The 27,668-nt window shown below is 46.9% G+C and overlaps 2 protein-coding genes across 5 annotated transcripts in view; both read left to right on the forward strand.

Moving 5' to 3' along the window:
- Positions 1–10,743, forward strand: part of letm1 (leucine zipper-EF-hand containing transmembrane protein 1) — a 45,880-nt gene extending 35,137 nt beyond the window's left edge. For 2 of the 4 annotated variants that reach the window (XM_055865675.1, XM_055865677.1), the window contains exons 10-14: positions 1,953–2,087; positions 3,007–3,200; positions 5,467–5,623; positions 5,745–6,512; positions 6,555–10,743. In XM_055865675.1, the coding sequence (XP_055721650.1) occupies positions 1,953–2,087; positions 3,007–3,200; positions 5,467–5,623; positions 5,745–5,885 (627 nt within the window). In that variant the 3' untranslated portion in view covers positions 5,886–6,512; positions 6,555–10,743. The other 2 variants (XM_055865678.1, XM_055865676.1) reach the window with 2 other exon arrangements.
- On the forward strand, positions 5,929–23,234 carry LOC129813399 (serine-aspartate repeat-containing protein I-like). The gene is made up of 2 exons (XM_055865735.1): positions 5,929–5,933; positions 18,715–23,234. Exons 1-2 carry the CDS (start codon positions 5,929–5,931, stop codon positions 20,420–20,422), a joined length of 1,713 nt encoding a protein of 570 aa, XP_055721710.1. The 3' UTR covers positions 20,423–23,234.
- Positions 23,235–27,668: the final 4,434 nt, after the last annotated feature.

Here is a 27,668-nt window from a genome sequence, read left to right on the forward strand (position 1 = left end):
TGCTGCTGTGTATTAATCTAGTATATATTGTCCTGTACCCTGCTGCTGTGTATTCATCTAGTATATATTGCCCTGTACCCTGCTGTGTATTCATCTAGTATATATTGCCCTGTACCCTGCTGTGTATTCATCTAGTATATATTGCCCTGTACCCTGCTGTGTATTCATCTAGTATATATTGCCCTGTACCCTGCTGTGTATTCATCTAGTATATATTGTCCTGTACCCTGCTGCTGTGTATTAATCTAGTATATATTGTCCTGTACCCTGCTGCTGTGTATTCATCTAGTATATATTGTCCTGTACCCTGCTGTGTATTAATCTAGTATATATTGTCCTGTACCCTGCTGTGTATTAATCTAGGATATATTGTCCTGTACCCTGCTGCTGTGTATTAATCTAGGATATATTGTCCTGTACTCTGCTGTGTATTAATCTAGTATATATTGTCCTGTACCCTGCTGCTGTGTATTAATCTAGTATATATTGTCCTGTACCCTGCTGCTGTGTATTAATCTAGTATATATTGTCCTGTACCCTGCTGCTGTGTATTAATCTAGTATATATTGTCCTGTACCCTGCTGCTGTGTATTAATCTAGTATATATTGTCCTGTACCCTGCTGCTGTGTATTAATCTAGTATATATTGTCCTGTACCCTGCTGCTGTGTATTCATCTAGTATATATTGTCCTGTACCCTGCTGCTGTGTATTCATCTAGTATATATTGTCCTGTACCCTGCTGCTGTGTATTAATCTAGTATATATTGTCCTGTACCCTGCTGCTGTGTATTCATCTAGTATATATTGTCCTGTACCCTGCTGCTGTGTATTCATCTAGTATATATTGTCCTGTACCCTGCTGCTGTGTATTCATCTAGTATATATTGTCCTGTACCCTGCTGCTGTGTATTAATCTAGTATATATTGTCCTGTACCCTGCTGTGTATTAATCTAGTATATATTGTCCTGTACCCTGCTGCTGTGTATTAATCTAGTATATATTGTCCTGTACCCTGCTGCTGTGTATTAATCTAGTATATATTGTCCTGTACCCTGCTGCTGTGTATTCATCTAGTATATATTGTCCTGTACCCTGCTGCTGTGTATTCATCTAGTATATATTGTCCTGTACCCTGCTGCTGTGTATTAATCTAGTATATATTGTCCTGTACCCTGCTGCTGTGTATTCATCTAGTATATATTGTCCTGTACCCTGCTGCTGTGTATTCATCTACTATATATTGTCCTGTACCCTGCTGCTGTGTATTCATCTAGTATATATTGTCCTGTACCCTGCTGCTGTGTATTCATCTAGTATATATTGTCCTGTACCCTGCTGTGTATTAATCTAGTATATATTGTCCTGTACCCTGCTGCTGTGTATTAATCTAGTATATATTGTCCTGTACCCTGCTGTGTATTAATCTAGGATATATTGTCCTGTACCCTGCTGCTGTGTATTAATCTAGGATATATTGTCCTGTACCCTGCTGCTGTGTATTAATCTAGTATATATTGTCCTGTACCCTGCTGCTGTGTATTCATCTAGTATATATTGCCCTGTACCCTGCTGTGTATTCATCTAGTATATATTGCCCTGTACCCTGCTGTGTATTCATCTAGTATATATTGCCCTGTACCCTGCTGTGTATTCATCTAGTATATATTGCCCTGTACCCTGCTGTGTATTCATCTAGTATATATTGTCCTGTACCCTGCTGCTGTGTATTAATCTAGTATATATTGTCCTGTACCCTGCTGCTGTGTATTCATCTAGTATATATTGTCCTGTACCCTGCTGCTGTGTATTAATCTAGTATATATTGTCCTGTACCCTGCTGCTGTGTATTCATCTAGTATATATTGTCCTGTACCCTGCTGTGTATTAATCTAGTATATTTTGTCCTGTACCCTGCTGTGTATTAATCTAGTATATATTGTCCCCTACAGGGAGAGGAGATCACTAAGGAAGAGATAGACATGTTGAGTGATGCATGTACCCAGCTGAAGGAACAGAAGAAGTTACTCACTCTGGAAAAGGAGGAGCTAGAGGACCTGAAAGATGATGTGCAGGAGTACAGCGAGGTAAGGTGTGATCTCATCACTACTGACGGGGGTCGGGTGGGATCTCATCACTACTGACGGGGGTCGGGTGGGATCTCATCACTACTGACGGGGGTAAGGTGTGATCTCATCACTACTGACGGGGGTGGGGTGGGATCTCATCACTACTGACGGGGGTAAGGTGTGATCTCATCGCTACTGACGGGGGTCGGGTGGGATCTCATCACTACTGACGGGGGTAAGGTGTGATCTCATCACTACTGACGGGGGTGGGGTGGGATCTCATCACTACTGACGGGGGTAAGGTGGGATCTCATCGCTACTGACGGGGGTAAGGTGTGATCTCATCGCTACTGACGGGGGTAAGGTGGGATCTCATCGCTACTGACGGGGGTAAGGTGGGATCTCATCGCTACTGACGGGGGTCGGGTGGGGTCTCATCGCTACTGACGGGGGTCGGGTGGGGTCTCATCACTACTGACGGGGGTAAGGTGGGATCTCATCGCTACTGACGGGGGTAAGGTGGGATCTCATCGCTACTGACGGGGGTAAGGTGGGATCTCATCGCTACTGACGGGGGTCGGGTGGGATCTCATCACTACTGACGGGGGTAAGGTGTGATCTTATCACTACTGACGGGGGTCGGGTGGGGTCTCATCACTACTGACGGGGGTAAGGTGTGATCTCATCGCTACTGACGGGGGTCAGGTGGGGTCTCATCACTACTGACGGGGGTCGGGTGGGGTCTCATCGCTACTGACGGGGGTCGGGTGGGGTCTCATCACTACTGACGGGGTCGGGTGGGGTCTCATCGCTACTGACGGGGGTCGGGTGGGGTCTCATCACTACTGACTGGGGTTGGGTGGGATCTCATCACTACTGACGGGGGTTGGGTGGGATCTCATCACTACTGACGGGGGTCGGGTGTGTTTTTGTTCAGGACCTAAAGGAGATGAAGAAGGAGTTATCTAAGACTGGCCAGGAGAAGGCCGTGCAGGAGAGTAAGGCCTCTCAGCGGCTCTCTAAGAGGGTCAACAGGATGATCGGTAGGATAGGCAAGATCATCACCGAGCTGGAGCAGGACAAGGTGGTCCTGGATGGACAGATGGACAGACCATCCACTCCTCCTATTGGGTAAGAAATCAGCAGTGTCCTCATAGAACCACTCTGGGAATCAATGGGTGTGTTCGATTAGACTGGAACAGGATATGGACGTCATGTGACCGGTGTTATCGGTAGTTACCAATGGTCTTAACGTATAGATGGGTAGCATTTAGAGTAATGGGTTAGGAGTCTTATTCACATGCTGAAATGTGTTCACTCTCGCTAAAAACACATGCCTCCATCACTTAATATGCCTTCAACAAAAACTAGGCTAGTTTGAAAATTGGATCATGTTCATTTGACATTTGATGGAGAATGGATGATCATCATAGTGGTTGTTGACGGTGTGTCTGGGTGGCAGGGTTGTTGACGGTGTGTCTGGGTGGCAGGGTTGTTGACTGTGTGTCTGGGTGGCAGGGTGGTTGACGGTGTGTCTGGGTGGCAGGGTGGTTGACGGTGTGTCTGGGTGGCAGGGTGGTTGACGGTGTGTCTGGGTGGCAGGGTGGTTGACGGTGTGTCTGGGTGGCAGGGTGGTTGACGGTGTGTCTGGGTGGCAGGGTTGTTGACGGCGGGGCAGGGTGGTTGACGACGGGGCAGGGTGGTTGACGACGGGGCAGGGTGGTTGACGGTGTGTCTGGGTGGCAGGGTTGTTGACGACGGGGCAGGGTTGTTGACGGCGGGGCAGGGTGGTTGACGGTGTGTCTGGGTGGCAGGGTTGTTGACGACGGGGCAGGGTTGTTGACGGCGGGGCAGGGTGGTTGACGGTGTGGCAGGGTGGTTGACGGCGGGGCAGGGTGGTTGACGGCGGGGCAGGGTGGTTGACGGCGGGGCAGGGTGGTTGACGGTGTGTCTGGGTGGCAGGGTGGTTGACGGCGGGGCAGGGTGGTTGACGGCGGGGCAGGGTGGTTGACGGTGTGTCTGGGTGGCAGGGTGGTTGACGGTGTGTCTGGGTGGCAGGGTGGTTGACGGTGTGTCTGGGTGGCAGGGTGGTTGACGGTGTGTCTGGGTGGCAGGGTGGTTGACGGTGTGTCTGGGTGGCAGGGTTGTTGACGGTGTGTCTGGGTGGCAGGATTGTTGACGGTGTGTCTGGGTGGCAGGGTTGTTGACGGTGTGTCTGGGTGGCAGGGTTGTTGACGGTGTGTCTGGGTGGCAGGGTGGTTGACGGCGGGGCAGGGTGGTTGACGACGGGGCAGGGTGGTTGACGGCAGGGCAGGGTGGTTGACGACGGGGCAGGGTGGTTGACGGTGTGTCTGGGTGGCAGGGTTGTTGACGACGGGGCAGGGTTGTTGACGGCGGGGCAGGGTGGTTGACGGCGTGGCAGGGTGGTTGACGGCGTGGCAGGGTGGTTGACGACGGGGCAGGGTGGTTGACGGCGGGGCAGGGTGGTTGACGGCGGGGCAGGGTGGTTGACGGCGGGGCAGGGTGGTTGACGGCGGGGCAGGGTGGTTGACGGCGGGGCAGGGTGGTTGACGGCGGGGCAGGGTGGCAGGGTGGTTGACGGTGTGTCTGGGTGGCAGGGTGGTTGACGGCGGGGCAGGGTGGTTGACGGCGGGGCAGGGTGGTTGACGGTGTGTCTGGGTGGCAGGGTGGTTGACGGTGTGTCTGGGTGGCAGGGTGGTTGACGGCGGGGCAGGGTGGTTGACGGCGGGGCAGGGTGGTTGACGGTGTGTCTGGGTGGCAGGGTGGTTGACGGCGGGGCAGGGTGGTTGACGGCGGGGCAGGGTGGTTGACGGCGGGGCAGGGTGGTTGACGGCGGGGCAGGGTGGTTGACGGCGGGGCAGGGTGGTTGACGGCGGGGCAGGGTGGTTGACGGCGGGGCAGGGTGGTTGACGGCGGGGCAGGGTGGTTGACGGCGGGGCAGGGTGGTTGACGGCGGGGCAGGGTGGTTGGGAACCACTAGTATAGACCATACGTCATTTAAACTGTTGCTATATAGTGACTATAGCATAATACACCTCAACGTTATTAAGGGTACTGCTTTTTTTCTTCACAATAATCATAACTCTCATTTGCTAAATTAATGATCACAATCATTTTCTAGATATGATTTTTCGCAAAAGTTGCAATTCCTAGGAAAGGCTTTTAAAATATTTTTCCAATGAAAAAAGACCATGTTTTTAATTTGAGCTTGTTCTTTATTACACTTCACTGATAAAATACTCCCTAAAATGTAATTTGGTTTGATCTGATTGGTGTGCTCTGATCTGGGACCTTTGATCCTGCATGGCAACAGTGTTGGCTCCTCCTCCGCCACCATGTGACCTGTGTGAGCCAGTAACATGCCTCCTGTATGTAGCCTTCTGTTTACCTTTAGGGAGAACCTGATCAGTATCAACGAGCTCATCACCGTCATGAGGCAGATCCAGAACATTCCAGAGCACAAGCTGCAGAGCATCGCTGACGCTCTCGACGACAACAAGGACGGGAAAATCGACATTGATGATGTCATCAAGGTATGTGTTGGGCCAATCAGAAGGACCTCTGGCCCGTGTCTTCTCAGCCAATCAGCTGAATGAAAGACAGACAGGTGGTGGACAGCAAATGAACGCTAACCCAATTTGTGTGTTATTGTAGTTGGTGGAGTTGATTGACAAGGAGGACATTGACATCAACACCAGCCAGGTAGCAGAAATCATGGTGATGCTGCAGAAGGAGGAGAAGCTGCAAGAGAAGGAGAAGGCCCAGAAGGAGCAGGCTGCTAAGTTAAATAACTAGCCCACAGAAGAGGCTCTGCTTGGAGGAGGAAACCGCTTCCGAGATGACGTAACTGGAGCTCATCTCTGGACCCCAGACCGCCGTACACCCTGACCCTAAACTGACCCTGACCAGTCGACCAGCACCATGAGCTACCAGCCACCCACTCTAAACAGTTTCTTCCAACAGAATTAGAGGTTGACTTTTTGTTCAGAAATTTGTTTCAGAAAGTCTTTTGTGCCCTTAATGAACATTATCTCAACTTATCCCAAAGTACCCCAAAATTATACTCAAACAACATAGTCTTAGAAACAAATGATGTTTCTGGGACCCAAGCTATCTAATGGTAGTACTGGGACCCAACTAATAGTAGTACTGGGACCCAGGCTGTCTAGTGGTAGTACTTGGTTAGATATGCTTTATCTCAGCCATGTGTGAAACTCCTTCCAGGAAAGGGTGAGTGTCTGGGTTTCCCCTCCAATAAGGAACTCCCCTCACCTGGTTGTCTAGGTCTCAGTAAGGAACTCCCCTCACCTGGTTGTCTAGGTTACAGTAAGGAACTCCCCTCACCTGGTTGTCTAGGTCTCAGTAAGGAACTCCCCTCACCTGGTTGTCTAGGTCTCAGTAAGGAACTCTCCTCACCTGGTTGTCTAGGTCTCAGTAAGGAACTCCCCTCACCTGGTTGTCTAGGTCTCAGTAAGGAACTCCCCTCACCTGGTTGTCTAGGTCTCAGTAAGGAACTCTCCTCACCTGGTTGTCTCAGTAAGGAACTCCCCTCACCTGGTTGTCTAGGTCTCAGTAAGGAACTCTCCTCACCTGGTTGTCTCAGTAAGGAACTCCCCTCACCTGGTTGTCTAGGTCTCAGTAAGGAACTCTCCTCACCTGGTTGTCTCAGTAAGGAACTCTCCTCACCTGGTTGTCTAGGTTACAGTAAGGAACTCCCCTCACCTGGTTGTCCAGGTCTCAGTAAGGAACTCCCCTCACCTGGTTGTCTAGGTCTCAGTAAGGAACTCCCCTCACCTGGTTGTCTAGGTTACAGTAAGGAACTCCCCTCACCTGGTTGTCTAGGTCTCAGTAAGGAACTCCCCTCACCTGGTTGTCTAGGTCTCAGTAAGGAACTCCCCTCACCTGGTTGTCTAGGTCTCAGTAAGGAACTCCCCTCACCTGGTTGTCTAGGTCTCAGTAAGGAACTCTCCTCACCTGGTTGTCTAGGTCTCAGTAAGGAACTCCCCTCACCTGGTTGTCTAGGTCTCAGTAAGGAACTCCCCTCACCTGGTTGTCCAGGTCTCAGTAAGGAACTCCCCTCACCTGGTTGTCTAGGTTACAGTAAGGAACTCCCCTCACCTGGTTGTCTAGGTCTTAATTGAAAGCAAAAAGCAAAAACCTGCAGATACTCGACCTTACGTGGAATGAGTTTGACACCCCTGATCTAGGCCTTCAACTTTCAATAAGGTTGAGGCAACAATGATATGACATAACAGGGTCTCCTATCTTACCGCTACAGTTGACAAAACATTAAGTACACAATCCTGATATGGAGCTCCACCCCCTTTAGCTCTCAGAACAGCCTCAATTCGTCAGGGCATGGACTCTACAGTTTGTCCAAAGCTGTCCACAGGGATGCTGGTCCATGTTGACTCCCAATGCTTCCCACAATTGTGTCAATTTGTCTGGTCCACCACCCAAAGGACATCCAATCTTGATACACACGTGACAAACTCAGCAGCGTTGCAGTTCTTGACACAAACCGCTGCGTCTGGCACCTGGCACTACCATATCCCCGTTCAAAGTCACTTCAATATTTTGTCTTGCCTAGTCACCCTCTGAATGGCACACATACACAATCCATGTCTCAAGGCTTAAAAATCGTTCTTTAACCCGTCTCCTCCCCTTCATCTACACTGATTTGAAGTGGATTTAACAAGTGACATCAATAAGGGATCATAGCTTTCACCTGGTCAGTCTCTCATGGAAAGAGCGGGTGTTCCTAATGTTTTGTACATTCAGTGTATATAGCCATACTTTAGTACCTGGACAATGGCTCTGGTTTGAGATGAACCAGCTTGCCTTCCATTCATTCAACCATCAAAGGAATGATTTGTTCTTCAACATCACTCCTCGACTTTGCACACTAAATCTCATTCATTTATTCCACTCAGCCCAATTTGCTTTTTATTTAACTTTATTTAGTAAAAAAAAAAAACGTTTTTTTTTTTTGAGCTCCTGATGTTAATCCGTGTTAACTGAGTTGTTGCTATTTATTGTGTTGAATGTAACATAAAGATGTAGGTAATGCATTTTAGAGGCTTTAGGGTTCGTCACCAAAGGGACCGCATTACTTACAGGAGTCTATGACCTGTCAAAGTTCTACTGTACACTATACCTGATGTTAGGAGAGACGGACCTGCCCGGTCTCTTTGACCAGAACCGTATCATTTTCAAACCAATTCTAACTGACTAAAGAAGCAATCAAATGTAATAAAACCGATAATCGGTTGTATTGATCTGCATGGAGCACAGGGTGAGAGTCTGACCAATCAGCATCTTGGCCTTGAATAGAACCAAACATGGACACTGTCAAAGATGTATCGTTGAGGTATCTGTCCATCCAGGTCTAACTCTGTCAGACAAATATCATTACACTTCTGTTGTCATCTGATGAAAATGAATCTGTTTTCAGCCTAAAGTGTTGCAACGATGTATTTTCTGAAGGAAAACTAGTTGCATGTCCCTGATCACTCTATTGAAGCAAAAAAAAATACTTTCAATATAAAACGTGACCCCTGACAATACACAGCTGGACTCACCTGCTCCTGCTTTCTCCTGTTGTGCTATTTACAAACAAACACGTGACTGGGTCAGCGGTTCTGGGGAACCATGGTAACTATGGTAAGCTGCAGTCTGCTGTATCTCCTAATGTATTGCACAAGTTGACTACAGGTATTTACTTTTAAAAAATCTACAAATATTATAATGTATTGGAAAAACTTCAAAGAAATAGTTTCAGATACGATATATACGGTACACCGCCAAAGCCTAGTTCAGGAGATGTCTTCAACCACTAAGAGGACAGAGGAAGGTGTAGAGGAGGAGTCAATTGCACACAAGGTCCAACCAAAATTTGGCTTTTACCCCAACTCCTCCAAAAGAGACACAGCTTCCAGCTGACTTGCCGCCAGATATTTCTGGTAGGTCCGGGATTCAAACGGGCAACCCTCCGGCTGCTGGCTGGCCTCTAACCTCAAGGGGGAAATTATTTCATGGCGTTTTTAATTGCACTATAGTCTATTAGTCTAATAATCAAATACATGTTTGTTGTTCATGTGGACTCAGGCTGTATCTGACATGTACACTGGTTCTGAGATACTAGAGAAGACAATATTTGAAGCAATAAGTAATTCTGTTTTTATTGGAGAGAAATTAAGTGTGCGATATGTTGGTTTGTTTTTCAATTTGAGGGCGTACATTGTAATAGCTAATTTATCATCTGAGGAAATGCTATTTTAGTGGATAGTGTTTCAGATTGGGATTATTTTTTAAAGTTGAAGTCATCTGCACATCTAGAGGCTGTTGGGCAGCATGTTAGGGTGAGTAATCAGTTACTATCTATCCTGACTGGCAGCAGGTTAGGGTGAGTAATCAGTTACTATCTATCCTGACTGGCAGCAGGTTAGGGTGAGTAATCAGTTACTATCCATCCTGACTGGCAGCAGGTTAGGGTGAGTAATCAGTTACTATCCATCCTGACTGGCAGCAGGTTAGGGTGAGTAATCAGTTACTATCCATCCTGACTGGCAGCAGGCTAGCAGTAACCTATCGTAACTGTTAGTAACCTATAGGTTGTATAGCATCAGATTGGCAGTGTGATGGAGGAGGACAGGGACAACAAACAGAACTGACTGGAATCTAAGTTCTAGAAGATCATTCTGTAATAGTTCTATTGAAGTCTGTTCTACACTTCTCTGTAGAAGGCTAGTTACTAGAGCTCGGTCCGTATCATATATGATATTATGCACTGCTTTAGGTTTATGTTTTTAATGACCATCGCACCAAACTGGTTAGAGGATTACATTAGGTTTGAGAGTTTAACCCTGACCCTAAATGAGGTTTGAGAGTTTAACCCTGACCCTAAATGAGGTTTGAGAGTTTAACCCTGACCCTAAATGAGGTTTGAGAGTTTAACCCTGACCCTAAATGAGGTTTGAGAGTTTAACCCTGACCCTAAATGAGGTTTGAGAGTTTAACCCTGACCCTAAATGAGGTTTGAGAGTTTAACCCTGACCCTAAATGAGGTTTGAGAGTTTAACCCTGACCCTAAATGAGGTTTGAGAGTTTAACCCTGACCCTAAATTAGGTTTGAGAGTTTAACCCTGACCCTAAATGAGGTTTGAGAGTTTAACCCTGACCCTAAATGAGGTTTGAGAGTTTAACCCTGACCCTAAATGAGGTTTGAGAGTTTAACCCTGACCCTAAATGAGGTTTGAGAGTTTAACCCTGACCCTAAATGAGGTTTGAGAGTTTAACCCTGACCCTAAATGAGGTTTGAGAGTTTAACCCTGACCCTAAATTAGGTTTGTGAGGCAAGACGTTGCAGTATAATGACATTCACTACTTTAAATGTTTATGAAAATAAATCCAATGTTCTTAATAACCTGTGCTTATATTGCAGATATTGTATAATTGTTTATTTAATGTTTATTTAATCAAACTGAAAAGTTGAATAACATTTTGAACATGATTCAGATGACTTGGTAGCGATAGTTTACTTCAACATTAGTTCAAATCAGAGCTTTTTCTGTCATAAATCAAATCTTTATGTAAATAATTAACTTTTACATAAACTGGCACAAGTGTTGAATAAACTTTGGTTGATCCTGAATGATTGTGTTCATTTTTTTGTTTATTTTTTTATTTCTCATGCAAGTGTCATGGAATGATCATTCACAATGCTTATACCCTAACCTCAACCATAACCCTAACCACCCATAACCCCAACCATAACCCTAACCACCCCTAACCTCAACCCTAACCACCCCAACCATAACCTCAACCATAACCCTAACCACCCCTAACCCCAACCATAACCCTAACCACCCCAACCATAACCTCAACCACAACCCTAACCACCCCTAACCCCAACCATAACCCTAACCACCCATAACCCCAACCACCCATAACCCCAACCATAACCCTAACCACCCATAACCCATAACCTCAACCATAACCCTAGCCAACCATAACCCTAACCACCCATAACCCCAACCATAACCCTAACCACCCATAACCCTAACCACCCATAACCCTAACCACCCATAACCCTAACCACCCCTAACCTCAACCATAACCCTAACCACCCATAACCCTAACCACCCATAACCCTAACCTCAACCATAACCCTAACCACCCATAACCATAACCCCAACCACCCCTAACCACCCATAACCCTAACCACCCATAACCCTAACCTCAACCATAACCCTAACCACCCATAACCCCAACCATAACCCTAACCACCCATAACCCCAACCACCCATAACCACAACCACCCCTAACCTCAACCATAACCCTAACCACCCATAACCCTAACCTCAACCATAACCCCAACCACCCATAACCCCAACCATAACCCTAACCACCCATAACCCCAACCATAACCCTAACCACCCATAACCCTAACCACCCCTAACCCTAACCACCCCTAACCACAACCACCCCTAACCTCAACCATAACCCTAACCACCCATAACCCTAACCACCCATAACCCTAACCTCAACCATAACCCCAACCACCCACAACCCCAACCATAACCATAACCCTAACCACCCATAACCCTAACCACCCCTAACCACAACCACCCCTAACCACAACCACCCCTAACCTCAACCATAACCCTAACCACCCATAACCCTAACCTCAACCATAACCCCAACCACCCATAACCCCAACCATAACCCTAACCACCCATAACCCCAACCATAACCCTAACCACCCATAACCCTAACCACCCATAACCCTAACCTCAACCATAACCCTAACCACCCCTAACCCCAACCACCCCTAACCACCCATAACCACAACCACCCCTAACCTCAACCATAACCCCAACCACCCCTAACCCCAACCATAACCCTAACCTCAACCATAACCCTAACCACCCCTAACCACCCATAACCCCAACCACCCCTAACCTCAACCATAACCCCAACCACCCCTAACCTCAACCATAACCCTAACCACCCCTAACCTCAACCATAACCCTAACCCCCCCTAACCTCAACCATAACCCTAACCACCCCTAACCTCAACCCCCCCTAACCTCAACCATAACCCTAACCACCCCTAACCTCAACCATAACCCTAACCACCCATAACCCCAACCATAACCCTAACCACCCCTAACCTCAACCCTAACCACCCCAACCATAACCTCAACCATAACCCTAACCACCCCTAACCCCAACCATAACCCTAACCACCCATAACCCCAACCACCCATAACCCCAACCATAACCCTAACCACCCATAACCCATAACCTCAACCATAACCCTAGCCACCCATAACCCCAACCATAACCCTAACCACCCATAACCCCAACCATAACCCTAACCACCCATAACCCTAACCACCCATAACCCTAACCACCCATAACCCTAACCACCCATAACCCTAACCACCCCTAACCTCAACCATAACCCTAACCACCCATAACCCTAACCACCCATAACCCTAACCTCAACCATAACCCTAACCACCCATAACCCCAACCATAACCCCAACCACCCCTAACCACCCATAACCCTAACCACCCATAACCCTAACCTCAACCATAACCCTAACCACCCATAACCCCAACCATAACCCTAACCACCCATAACCACAACCACCCCTAACCTCAACCATAACCCTAACCACCCATAACCCTAACCTCAACCATAACCCCAACCACCCATAACCCCAACCATAACCCTAACCACCCATAACCCCAACCATAACCCTAACCACCCATAACCCTAACCACCCCTAACCCTAACCACCCCTAACCACAACCACCCCTAACCTCAACTATAACCCTAACCACCCATAACCCTAACCACCCATAACCCTAACCTCAACCATAACCCCAACCACCCACAACCCCAACCATAACCATAACCCTAACCACCCATAACCCTAACCACCCCTAACCACAACCACCCCTAACCACAACCACCCCTAACCTCAACCATAACCCTAACCACCCATAACCCTAACCTCAACCATAACCCCAACCACCCATAACCCCAACCATAACCCTAACCACCCATAACCCCAACCATAACCCTAACCACCCATAACCCTAACCACCCATAACCCTAACCTCAACCATAACCCTAACCACCCCTAACCCCAACCACCCCTAACCACCCATAACCACAACCACCCCTAACCTCAACCATAACCCCAACCACCCCTAACCCCAACCATAACCCTAACCTCAACCATAACCCTAACCACCCCTAACCCCAACCACCCCTAACCACCCATAACCCCAACCACCCCTAACCTCAACCATAACCCCAACCACCCCTAACCTCAACCATAACCCTAACCACCCCTAACCTCAACCATAACCCTAACCCCCCCTAACCTCAACCATAACCCTAACCACCCCTAACCTCAACCCCCCCTAACCTCAACCATAACCCTAACCACCCCTAACCTCAACCATAACCCTAACCACCCATAACCTCAACCATAACCCTAACCACCCATAACCTCAACCATAACCCTAACCACCCCTAACCTCAACCATAACCCTAACCTCAACCATAACCCCAACCACCCATAACCTCAACCATAACCCTAACCACCCCTAGCCTCAACCATAACCCTAACCACCCCTAACCTCAACCATAACCCTAACCACCCCTAACCTCAACCATAACCCTAACCACCCCTAGCCTCAACCATACCCCTAACCCCCCCTAGCCTCAACCATACCCCTAACCCCCCTAACCTCAACCATAACCCTAACCTCAACCATAACCCTAACCACCCCTAACCATAACCCTAACCACCCCTAACCTCAACCATACCCCTAACCCCCCCTAACCTCAACCATAACCCTAACCTCAACCATAACCCTAACCTCAACCATAACCCTAACCTCAACCATAACCCTAACCTCAACCATAACCCTAACTACCCCTAACCTCAACCATAACCCTAACCTCAACCATAACCCCAACCACCCATAACCTCAACCATACCCCTAACCTCAACCATAACCCTAACCACCCCTAACCTCAACCATAACCCTAACCTCAACCATAACCCCAACCACCCATAACCTCAACCATACCCCTAACCCCCCCTAACCTCAACCATAACCCTAACCACCCTAACCTCAACCATACCCCTAACCCCCCCTAACCTCAACCATAACCCTAACCACCCATAACCTCAACCATACCCTTAACCACCCATAACCCCAACCACCCCTAACCTCAACCATAACCCTAACCACCCCTAACCTCAACCATAACCCTAACCTCAACCATAACCCCAACCACCCATAACCCCAACCATAACCCTAACCACCCCTAACCTCAACCATAACCCTAACCACCCATAACCCTAACCTCAACCATACCCCTAACCTCAACCATAACCCTAACCACCCCTAACCTCAACCATAACCCTAACCACCCCTAACCTCAACCATAACCCTAACCACCCCTAACCTCAACCATAACCCCAACCACCCCTAACCTCAACCATAACCCCAACCACCCCTAACCTCAACCATAACCCTAACCACCCCTAACCTCAACCATAACCCTAACCACCCCTAACCTCAACCATAACCCTAACCACCCCTAACCTCAACCATAACCCTAACCACCCCTAACCTCAACCATAACCCCAACCACCCGTAACCTCAACCATAACCATAACCCTAACCACCCCTAACCTCAACCATAACCATAACCACCCCTAGCCTCAACCATAACCCTAACCACCCCTAACCTCAACCATAACCCTAACCACCCCTAACCTCAACCATAACCCTAACCACCCCTAGCCTCAACCATACCCCTAACCCCCCCTAGCCTCAACCATACCCCTAACCCCCCCTAGCCTCAACCATACCCCTAACCCCCCTAACCTCAACCATAACCCTAACCTCAACCAGAACCCTAACCACCACCATACCCCTAACCATAACCCTAACCACCCCTAACCTCAACCATACCCCTAACCTCAACCATAACCCTAACCTCAACCATAACCCTAACCTCAACCATAACCATAACCTCAACCATAACCCTAACCTCAACCATAACCCTAACTACCCCTAACCTCAACCATAACCCTAACCTCAACCATAACCCCAACCACCCATAACCTCAACCATACCCCTAACCTCAACCATAACCCTAACCTCAACCATAACCCCAACCACCCATAACCTCAACCATACCCCTAACCCCCCCTAACCTCAACCATAACCCTAACCACCCTAACCTCAACCATACCCCTAACCCCCCCTAACCTCAACCATAACCCTAACCACCCATAACCTCAACCATACCCTTAACCACCCATAACCCCAACCACCCCTAACCTCAACCATAACCCTAACCACCCCTAACCTCAACCATAACCCTAACCTCAACCATAACCCCAACCACCCATAACCCCAACCATAACCCTAACCACCCCTAACCTCAACCATAACCCTAACCACCCATAACCCTAACCTCAACCATACCCCTAACCTCAACCATAACCCTAACCACCCCTAACCTCAACCATAACCCTAACCACCCCTAACCTCAACCATAACCCCAACCACCCCTAACCTCAACCATAACCCTAACCACCCCTAACCTCAACCATAACCCTAACCACCCCTAACCTCAACCATAACCCTAACCACCCCTAACCTCAACCATAACCCCAACCACCCGTAACCTCAACCATAACCCTAACCACCCCTAACCTCAACCATAACCATAACCCTAACCACCCCTAACCTCAACCATAACCCTAACCACCCCTAACCTCAACCATACCCCTAACCACCCCTAACCTCAACCATACCCCTAACCACCCCTAACCTCAACCATAACCCTAACCACCCCTAACCTCAACCATAACCCTAACCTCAACCATAACCCCAACCACCCATAACCCCAACCATAACCCTAACCACCCCTAACCTCAACCATAACCCTAACCACCCATAACCCTAACCTCAACCATACCCCTAACCTCAACCATAACCCTAACCACCCCTAACCTCAACCATAACCCTAACAACCCCTAACCTCAACCATAACCCCAACCACCCATAACCCCAACCACCCCTAACCTCAACCATAACCCTAACCACCCCTAACCATAACCCTAACCACCCCTAACCTCAACCATACCCCTAACCACCCCTAACCATAACCCTAACCTCAACCATAACCTCAACCACCCCTAACCACAACCATAACCTCAACCATAACCCTAACCACCCCTAACCTCAACCATAACCCTAACCACCCCTAACCTCAACCATAACCCTAACCACCCCTAACCTCAACCATAACCCTAACCACCCCTAACCTCAACCATAACCCTAACCACCCCTAACCTCAACCATAACCCTAACCTCAACCATAACCCCAACCACCCATAACCCTAACCACCCATAACCCTAACCACCCCTAACCTCAACCATAACCCTAACCACCCCTAACTTCAACCACCCATAACCCTAACCACCCCTAACCTCAACCATAACCCTAACCACCCCTAACCTCAACCATAACCCTAACCACCCCTAACCTCAACCATGACCCTAACCACCCCTAACCTCAACCATAACCCCAACCACCCCTAACCTCAACCATAACCCCAACCACCCGTAACCTCAACCATAACCCTAACCACCCCTAACCTCAACCATAACCATAACCCTAACCACCCCTAACCTCAACCATAACCCTAACCACCCCTAACCTCAACCATACCCCTAACCACCCCTAACCTCAACCATACCCCTAACCACCCCTAACCTCAACCATAACCCTAACCACCCCTAACCTCAACCATAACCCTAACCTCAACCATAACCCCAACCACCCATAACCCCAACCATAACCCTAACCACCCCTAACCTCAACCATAACCCTAACCACCCATAACCCTAACCTCAACCATACCCCTAACCTCAACCATAACCCTAACCACCCCTAACCTCAACCATAACCCTAACAACCCCTAACCTCAACCATAACCCCAACCACCCATAACCCCAACCACCCCTAACCTCAACCATAACCCTAACCACCCCTAACCATAACCCTAACCACCCCTAACCTCAACCATACCCCTAACCACCCCTAACCATAACCCTAACCTCAACCATAACCTCAACCACCCCTAACCACAACCATAACCTCAACCATAACCCTAACCACCCCTAACCATAACCCTAACCTCAACCATAACCCTAACCACCCCTAACCTCAACCATAACCCTAACCACCCCTAACCTCAACCATAACCCTAACCACCCCTAACCTCAACCATAACCCTAACCACCCCTAACCTCAACCATAACCCTAACCTCAACCATAACCCCAACCACCCATAACCCTAACCACCCATAACCCCAACCATAACCCTAACCACCCATAACCCATAACCCCAACCATAACCCTAACCACCCCTAACCTCAACCATAACCCTAACCACCCCTAACTTCAACCACCCATAACCCTAACCACCCCTAACCTCAACCATAACCCTAACCACCCCTAACCATAACCCTAACCACCCTTAACCTCAACCATAACCCCAACCACCCATAACCCTAACCACCCCTAACCCCACCCATAACCCTAACCACCCCTAACCCCAACCATAACCCTAACCACCCCTAACCAGAACCCCTATCCCTCCTACCTTACCAGCAGTGGTGGAAAAAGTACTCAATTGTCTTAAGTAATGATACTGTCCCTTAATAGGAAATGAGTAAAAGTAATGATACAGTCCCTTAATAGGAAATGACTCCAGGAAACAGAATGATACAGTCCCTTAATGACTCCAGGAAACAGAATGATACAGTCCCTTAATAGGAAATGACTCCAGGAAACAGAATGATACAGTCCCTTAATAGGAAATGACTCCAGGAAACAGAATGATACAGTCCCTTAATAGGAAATGACTCCAGGAAACAGAATGATACAGTCCCTTAATGACTCCAGGAAACAGAATGATACAGTCCCTTAATAGGAAATGACTCCAGGAAACAGAATGATACAGTCCCTTAATAGGAAATGACTCCAGGAAACAGAATGATACAGTCCCTTAATAGGAAATGACTCCAGGAAACAGAATTATACAGTCCCTTAATGACTCCAGGAAACAGAATTATACAGTCCCTTAATAGGAAATGACTCCAGTAAACATAATGATACAGTCCCTTAATAGGAAATGACTCCAGGAAAGGTGAGTCACACAGTAAAATACTACTTGAGTAAAAGTATAGCTTTAAATATACTTACTTTTGATAATTATTTACATACATTTTTTATTATTTTATTTATAGATAGCCAGGGGAACACACCAACACTCAGACATCCATTTACAAACAAAACGTGTGTTTAGTTTGTCCGCTAGATCAGAGGCATTAAGGATGACCAGGAATGTTCTCTTAAGTGGGTGAATTGGACCATTTTCATGTCCTGCTAAGCAAAGCATTCAAAATGTAATGAGTACTTTTGGGTATCAGGGAAAATGTCTGGAGTAAAAAGTACATTATTTTCATTAGAAATGTAGTGAAGTAAAAGTTGTCAAAAATGATAAAGTACAGAACCCATTAGGAAAGGGGGTGGGCCTTTCCTACTGGGTTCTCTATCGCTCCTCTATTGTTCCTCTAGTACTGCTACTGATGCTAGTATTGATGCTATTACTGCTACTGATGCTAGTATTGATGCTAGTACTGCTACTGATGCTAGTACTGATGCTAGTACTGCTGCTGATGCTAGTACTGATGCTAGTACTGCTGCTGATGCTAGTACTGCTACTGATGCTAGTACTGCTACTGGTGCTAGTACTGCTACTGATGCTAGTACTGCTACTGATGCTAGTATTGATGCTAGTACTGCTACTGATGCTAGTACTGATGCTAGTACTGCTGCTGATGCTAGTACTGATGCTAGTACTGATGCTGATGCTAGTACTGATGCTAGTACTGCTACTGATGCTAGTACTGATGCTGATGCTAGTACTGCTACTGATGCTAGTACTGCTACTGATGCTAGTATTGATGCTAGTACTGCTACTGATGCTAGTACTGATGCTAGTACTGCTGCTGATGCTAGTACTGATGCTAGTACTGATGCTGATGCTAGTACTGATGCTAGTACTGCTACTGATGCTAGTACTGCTGCTGATGCTAGTACTGATGTTAGTACTGCTACTGATGCTAGTACTGCTACTGGTGCTAGTACTGCTACTGATGCTAGTACTGCTACTGATGCTAGTATTGATGCTAGTACTGCTACTGATGCTAGTACTGATGCTAGTACTGCTGCTGATGCTAGTACTGATGCTAGTACTGCTACTGATGCTAGTACTGCTGCTGATGCTAGTGCTAGTACTGATGCTAGTACTGCTGCTGATGCTAGTACTGCTACTGATGCTAGTACTGATGCTAGTACTGCTACTGATGCTAGTACTGCTACTGATGCTAGTACTGCTACTGATGCTAGTACTGCTGCTGATGCTAGTACTGCTACTGATGCTAGTACTGATGCTAGTACTGCTACTGATGCTAGTACTGATGCTAGTACTGATGCTGATGCTAGTACTGATGCTAGTACTGCTACTGATGCTAGTACTGATGCTAGTACTGCTACTGATGCTAGTACTGCTACTGATGCTAGTACTGCTGCTGATGCTAGTACTGCCGCTGATGCTAGTACTGCCGCTGATGCTAGTACTGCCGCTGATGCTAGTACTGCTAGTACTGCTACTGATGCTAGTACTAGTGCTAGTACTGCTACTGATGCTAGTACTAGTGCTAGTACTGCTGCTGATGCTAGTACTGCTACTGATGCTAGTACTGATGCTAGTACTGCTACTGATGCTAGTACTGCTACTGATGCTAGTACTGCTACTGATGCTAGTACTGCTGCTGATGCTAGTACTGCTGCTGATGCTAGTACTGCCGCTGATGCTAGTACTGCCGCTGATGCTAGTACTGCTAGTACTGCTACTGATGCTAGTACTGCCGCTGATGCTAGTACTGCTACTGATGCTAGTACTAGTGCTAGTACTGCTGCTGATGCTAGTACTGCTGCTGATGCTAGTACTGCCACTGATGCTAGTACTAAGATATGGAAAATAGGAGTGGCAATATCGTCTGCTATTATCCTCAATCATTTTCCATCCAGATTGTCAGACCCCGGTAGCTTGTCATTTTTGCTAGACAACAATAATTTGTTTCACCTCTTCCACACTGACTTTACAGAATTGAAAATTACAATTCTTGTCTTTCATAATTTGGTCTGATATACTTGGATGTATAGTGTCAGTGTGTGTTGCTGGCATGACATCCCTGAGTCTGCTTATCTTGCCAATGAAAACATCATTAACGTAATTGGTAATATCAGTGGGCTTTGTGATGAAGGAGCCATCTGATTGTTAATGATGGAGCTGAGGTGCTCCAAAGCCTTTTACTATCATTCTTTTAATTTTTTGGGGGGGGGGTTTCATAGTATAGTTTATTTTTTATTTAGTTTAGTCACATGATTTCTTACATTTGCAGAACATTTGCCAATCAGTTGGGCTGCCGTATATTTAGCCTCATCCCTCTCAACCATAACATGTTTTAATTCCTCATCAATCCAAGGGGATTTATGTTTTTACAGTAGTTTTATTCATGGGTTCATGCTTATTAGTAACTGGAATAAGCAATTTCATAAATGCGTCAAGTGCAGCGTCTGGTTGCTCCTCATTACACACCACAGACCAGCAAATATTCTTTACATCATCAACATAGGAATCACTACAAAACTTATTGTATGACCTCTTATACACTATATTAGACCCAGCCTTTGGAACTTTGGTTTTCTTAGATATGTCTATAATTTTGTGATCACTACATCCTATGGATTTGGATACTGCTTTAAAGCAGATTTCTGCAGCATTACGTAAAGATGTGATCAATAGATATTGATGATTTCAGTCCTGTGCAGTTTCTATCTACCCTGGTAGGTTGACTGATAACCTGAACCAGGTTGCAGGTACTGGTTACAGTTTGAAGCTTTTTGCTTGAGTGGTCAGCTTGATGAGAGCCAGTAAATATATTTAAATCACCCAGAAAATATACTTCTCTGTTTATCACTTCTACACAGCTTATTGTACAATGTCATCACTTCTACACAGCTTATTGTACAATGTCATCACTTCTACACAGCTTATTGTATAATGTCATCACTTCTACACAGCTTATTGTACAATGTCATCACTTCTACACAGCATAATGTACAATGTCATCACTTCTACACAGCTTATTGTACAATGTCATCACTTCTACACAGCTTATTGTACAATGTCATCACTTCTACACAGCTTATTGTATAATGTCATCACTTCTACACAGCTTATTGTATAATGTCATCACTTCTACACAGCTTATTGTATAATGTCATCACTTCTACACAGCTTATTGTACAATGTCATCACTTCTACACAGCTTATTGTACAATGTCATCACTTCTACACAGCTTATTGTATAATGTCATCACTTCTACACAGCTTATTGTATAATGTCATCACTTCTACACAGCATAATGTATAATGTCATCACTTCTACATAGCATAATGTATAATGTCATCACAATGTATAATGTCATCACAACTCCATAAGGTGCACATTCTATAGGGAAGCTTGTTATTTATGTAGCTTGCTACCACTGTCAAAATGGGCGTCTGAGGCTACTACCTCTGTAGCCACTGTCACAGGGGCGTCCGAGGCTACTACCTCTGTAGCCTCTGTCACAGGGGCGTAACCATGCTACTACCTCTGTAGCCTCTGTCACAGGGGCGTCCGAGGCTACTACCTCTGTAGCCTCTGTCACAGGGGCGTCCGAGGCTACTACCTCTGTAGCCACTGTCACAGGGGCGTCCGAGGCTACTACCTCTGTAGCCACTGTCACAGGGGCGTCCGAGGCTACTACCTCTGTAGCCTCTGTCACAGGGGCGTCCGAGGCTACTACCTCTGTAGCCACTGTCACAGGGGCGTCCGAGGCTACTACCTCTGTAGCCTCTGTCACAGGGGCGTCCGAGGCTACTACCTCTGTAGCCTCTGTCACAGGGGCGTCCGAGGCTACTACCTCTGTAGCCTCTGTCACAGGGGCGTCCGAGGCTACTACCTCTGTAGCCTCTGTCACAGGGGCGTCCGAGGCTACTACCTCTGTAGCCTCTGTCACAGGGGCGTAACCATGCTGTATATTATTCTACATGATGTTAAACATGCTGTATATTATTCTACATGATGTTAACCATGTTGTATATTATTCTACATGATGTTAACCATGCTGTATATTATTCTACATGATGTTAACCAAGCTGTATATTATTCTACATGATGTTAACCATGCTGTATAATCTATACTCTGATATTGGTTGTCTGGATTCCTGATAATGCATTGTTTCAATTGGTTAATTCCCCCTCCTCTCCCCTGTAACTATTCCCCAGGTCATTGCTGTAAATGAGAATGTGTTCTCAGTAATCTTAACTGCTAAAATAATTGTTATCATTCTCCCATCTGATGACATGTGAATGTAGCTCTAGATGATATATCCTGGTCCTATATGGTTGAGTTGGTATAGCATGGTGCTTGCACGGCCATGGTTCAATTCCCAGGACAACCCATACATAAAATGTATGCACGCATGACTCTAAGTCACTTTGGATAAAAGCGTCTGCTAAAAGGCATATTATTGATGTTATTATTAGATCATAACTGGTCTGCTCTATAATGTAGTCCACTGAGGTCCATTTCATAGTTGGCATCATTAGCTGTGAAACCATACAGGTGTCTGTATCTCCTTTTCCTCCCTGTTTTGGCCCATATGTATCAAACTTCTCAGAGTACTGCCTTTCAGATCACACTTAATGTTATGGACAGGAGGGACATGAGCACTGCTACTCTGAGACCTTTGATATAAACAAGCCCTGCTCTCATTATTTGCTCTGTACAGTGATGCTTATAGTTTCACTTTCAAACTACAGACTGAATGTTTTTCGTACTGCTCTGAAATGTCTTGATACTTACTGTTGGCTTTATGATGCAATAAAACAACTAACACAACCGTATCCTGTGTGTGTAATTCTTCCCCATATAAACACACTTTTCTGGGGCTTGATTCAATCCGTAACGCTGGATATCTGAGTTATGGCACGATTGAATTGTAAACATCCTTTCCGATTGAGCCAAAATATGCAGCATTTACCATGAATGCAGTTTCTGCAAATGCAGGAACATGACCTTTTTGAAGAGCAACTGAAAACGCCCTGTGGCATTGATATAAGTCAGAAACATTCTGGTGTCTAAATGGATTTGAAATAGGATGATAAAGTCAGTCTGGTCTAAAACGTAGTTTGGAACCTCAGTGCTTTGTCCCTCTGTTCAGATGATGTTTGTAAGAACTGAGGTCTGGGCGTTCCTATACTTTAGTTTACCTTTAGTCAGAAGTATGCTGCTATTACATGGTTCACGTGGCATATCACTCCCACTGTCTGGCTACTGTAAAACATGGCACTGGAATCCCACAATACCAATACAAGGACTGGATTATGGCTTATCACTCCCACTGTCTGGCTACTGTAAAACATGGTACTGGAGTCTCACAGTACCAATACACGGACTGGATTATGGCTTATCACTCCCACTGTCTGGCTACTGTAAAACATGGTACTGGAATCCCACAATACCAATACAAGGACTGGATTATGGCTTATCACTCCCACTGTCTGGCTACTGTAAAACATGGCACTGGAATCCCACAATACCAATACACGGACTGGATTATGGCTTATCACTCCCACTGTCTGGCTACTGTAAAACATGGCACTGGAATCCCACAATACCAATACAAGGACTGGATTATGGTTTATCACTCCCACTGTCTGGCTACTGTAAAACATGGCACTGGAATCCCACAGTACCAATACACGGACTGGATTATGGCTTATCACTCCCACTGTCTGGCTACTGTAAAACATGGTACTGGAATCCCACAGTACCAATACACGGACTGGATTATGGCTTATCACTCCCACTGTCTGGCTACTGTAAAACATGGTACTGGAATCCCACAATACCAATACACGGACTCGATTATGGCATAATCTTCACAACGAGTAAATGCAGGTAGGTTTAGACAACAATTATGTCAACAAATCATGCCCCCTTTTGCCAAGCTCCATTTGCAAATTGCCTCTCTGCCCACTTTGCTTCATTCATTAAATGGAGCTCCTTTGTTTCATCACTCCCTGTGGTGGTAAGTATACTGGTAGTCAGACCATAGACTGATGATTGGTCCCCTGTGGTGGTAAGTATACCGGTAGCTAGACCATAGACTGATGATTGGTCCCCTGTGATAGTAAGTATACCGGTAGTCAGACCATAGACTGATGATTAGTCCCCTGTGATAGTAAGTATACCGGTCATAGACTGATGATTGGTCCCCTGTGGTGGTAAGTATACCGGTAGCTAGACCATAGACTGATGATTGGTCCCCTGTGGTGGTAAGTATACCGGTCATAGACTGATGATTGGTCCCCTGTGATAGTAAGTATACCGGTCATAGACTGATGATTGGTCCCCTGTGATAGTAAGTATACCGGTCATAGACTGATGATTGGTCCCCTGTGGTGGTAAGTATACCGGTAGTCAGACCATAGACTGATGATTGGTCCCCAGTGGTGGTAAGTATACCGGTAGTCAGACCATAGACTGATGATTGGTCCCCAGTGGTGGTAAGTATACCGGTAGTCAGACCATAGACTGATGATTGGTCCCCTGTGGTGGTAAGTATAACGGTAGTCAGACCATAGACTGATGATTGGTCCCCAGTGGTGGTAAGTATACCGGTAGTCAGACCATAGACTGATGATTGGTCCCCTGTGGTGGTAAGTATACCGGTAGTCAGACCATAGACTGATGATTGGTCCCCTGTGGTGGTAAGTATACCGGTCATAGACTGATGATTGGTCCCCTGTGATAGTAAGTATACCGGTCATAGACTGATGATTGGTCCCCTGTGGTGGTAAGTATACCGGTAGCTAGACCATAGACTGATAATTGGTCCCCAGTGGTGGTAAGTATACCGGTAGTCAGACCATAGACTGATGATTGGTCCCCTGTGGTGGTAAGTATACCGGTAGCTAGACCATAGACTGATGATTGGTCCCCAGTGGTGGTAAGTATACCGGTAGCTAGACCATAGACTGATGATTGGTCCCCTGTGGTGGTAAGTATACCGGTAGTCAGACCATAGACTGATGATTGGTCCCCAGTGGTGGTAAGTATACCGGTAGTCAGACCATAGACTGATGATTGGTCCCCTGTGGTGGTAAGTATACCGGTAGTCAGACCATAGACTGATGATTGGTCCCCAGTTGTGGTAAGTATACCGGTAGTCAGACCATAGACTGATGATTGGTCCCCTGTGGTGGTAAGTATACCGGTAGTCAGACCATAGACTGATGGTTGGTCCCCTGTGGTGGTAAGTATACCGGTAGTCAGACCATAGACTGATGATTGGTCCCCTGTGGTGGTAAGTATACCGGTCATAGACTGATGATTGGTCCCCAGTGGTGGTAAGTATACCGGTAGTCAGACCATAGACTGATGATTGGTCCCCTGTGGTGGTAAGTATACCGGTAGCTAGACAATAGACTGATGATTGGTCCCCAGTTGTGGTAAGTATACCGGTAGCTAGACAATAGACTGATGATTGGTCCCCAGTGGTGGTAAGTATACCGGTAGCCAGACCATAGACTGTTGGTTGGTCCCCAGGGTGCCTGGTATGGTAACTGCTCGGCAACCGACCATAAGGCGCCACAGAGGGTAGTGCATACAGCCCAGTACATCACTGGGGCCAAGCTTCCTGCCATCCAGGACCTATGTACTAGGCGGTGTCAGAAGGCCCAAGTCATAGACTGTTCTCTCTGCTACCGCACGGCAAGCTGTACCAGAGCGCCAAGTCTACGTCCATAAGAGTCCTGAACAGCTTCTACCACCAAGCCATAAGACTCCTGAACAGCTTCTACCCCCAAGTCATAAGACTCCTGAACAGCTTCTACCCCAAGCTGTAAGACTCCTGAACAGCTTCTACCCCCCCAAGCCATAAGACTCCTGAACAGCTTCTACCCCCAAGCCATTAGACTCCTGAACAGCTTCTACCCCCAAGCCATAAGACTCCTGAACAGCTTCTACCCCCAAGCTGTAAGACTACTGAACAGCTTCTACCCCCCAAGCCATAAGACTCCTGAACAGCTTCTACCCCCCAAGCCGTAAGACTACTGAACAGCTTCTACCCCCAAGCTGTAAGACTCCTGAACAGCTTCTACCCCCAAGCCATAAGACTCCTGAACAGCTTCTACCCCCAAGCTGTAAGACTCCTGAACAGCTTCTAACCCCCAAGCCATAAGACTCCTGAACAGCTTCTACCCCCCAAGCCATAAGACTCCTGAACAGCTTCTAAGCCCAAGCCATAAGACTCCTGAACAGCTTCTAACCCCAAGCCATAAGACTCCTGAACAGCTTCTAACCCCAAGCCATAAGACTCCTGAACAGCTTCTACCCCCAAGCCATAAGACTCCTGAACAGCTTCTACCCCCAAGTCATAAGACTCCTGAACAGCTTCTACCACCAAGCCATAAGACTCCTGAACAGCTTCTACCACCAAGCCATAAGACTCCTGAACAGCTTCTACCCCAAGCCATAAGACTCCTGAACAGCTTCTACCCCCAAGCCATAAGACTCCTGAACAGCTTCTACCCCCAAGCCATAAGACTCCTGAACAGCTTCTACCCCCAAGTCATAAGACTCCTGAACAGCTATTCAAATCCCCCCCCTTGTTTTTACACTGCTGCTACTCACTGTTTATTATCTATGCATAGTCACTTCACCCCTACCTACATGTACAAATTACCTGAACTAACCTGTACCCCTGCACATTGACTCTGTACCGGTACCCCCTGTATATAGCCTCCACATTGACTCTGTACAGGTACCCCCTGTATATAGCCTCCACATTGACTCTGTACCGGTACCCCTGTATATAGCCTCCACATTGACTTTGCACCGGTACTTCTGTATATAGCCTCCACATTGACTCTGTACCGGTACCCCCTGTATATAGCCTCCACATTGACTCTGTACCGTAACCCCCTGTATATAGCCTCCACATTTACTCTGTACCGGTACCCCCTGTATATAGCCTCCACATTGACTCTGTACCGGTACCCCCTGTATATAGCCTCCACATTGACTTTGCACCGGTACTTCTGTATATAGTCTCCACATTGACTCTGTACCGGTACCCCCTGTATATAGCCTCCACATTTACTCTGTACCGGTACCCCATGTATATAGCCTCCACATTGACTCTGTACCGGTACCCCCTGTATATAGCCTCCACATTGACTCTGTACCGTAACACCCTGTATATAGCCTCCACATTGACTCTGTACCGGTACACCCTGTATATAGCCTCCACATTGACTCTGTACCGTAACACC

Source organism: Salvelinus fontinalis, chromosome 16 (assembly GCF_029448725.1).
Source record: "Salvelinus fontinalis isolate EN_2023a chromosome 16, ASM2944872v1, whole genome shotgun sequence".
Taxonomy (NCBI): Eukaryota; Metazoa; Chordata; class Actinopteri; order Salmoniformes; family Salmonidae; genus Salvelinus; species Salvelinus fontinalis.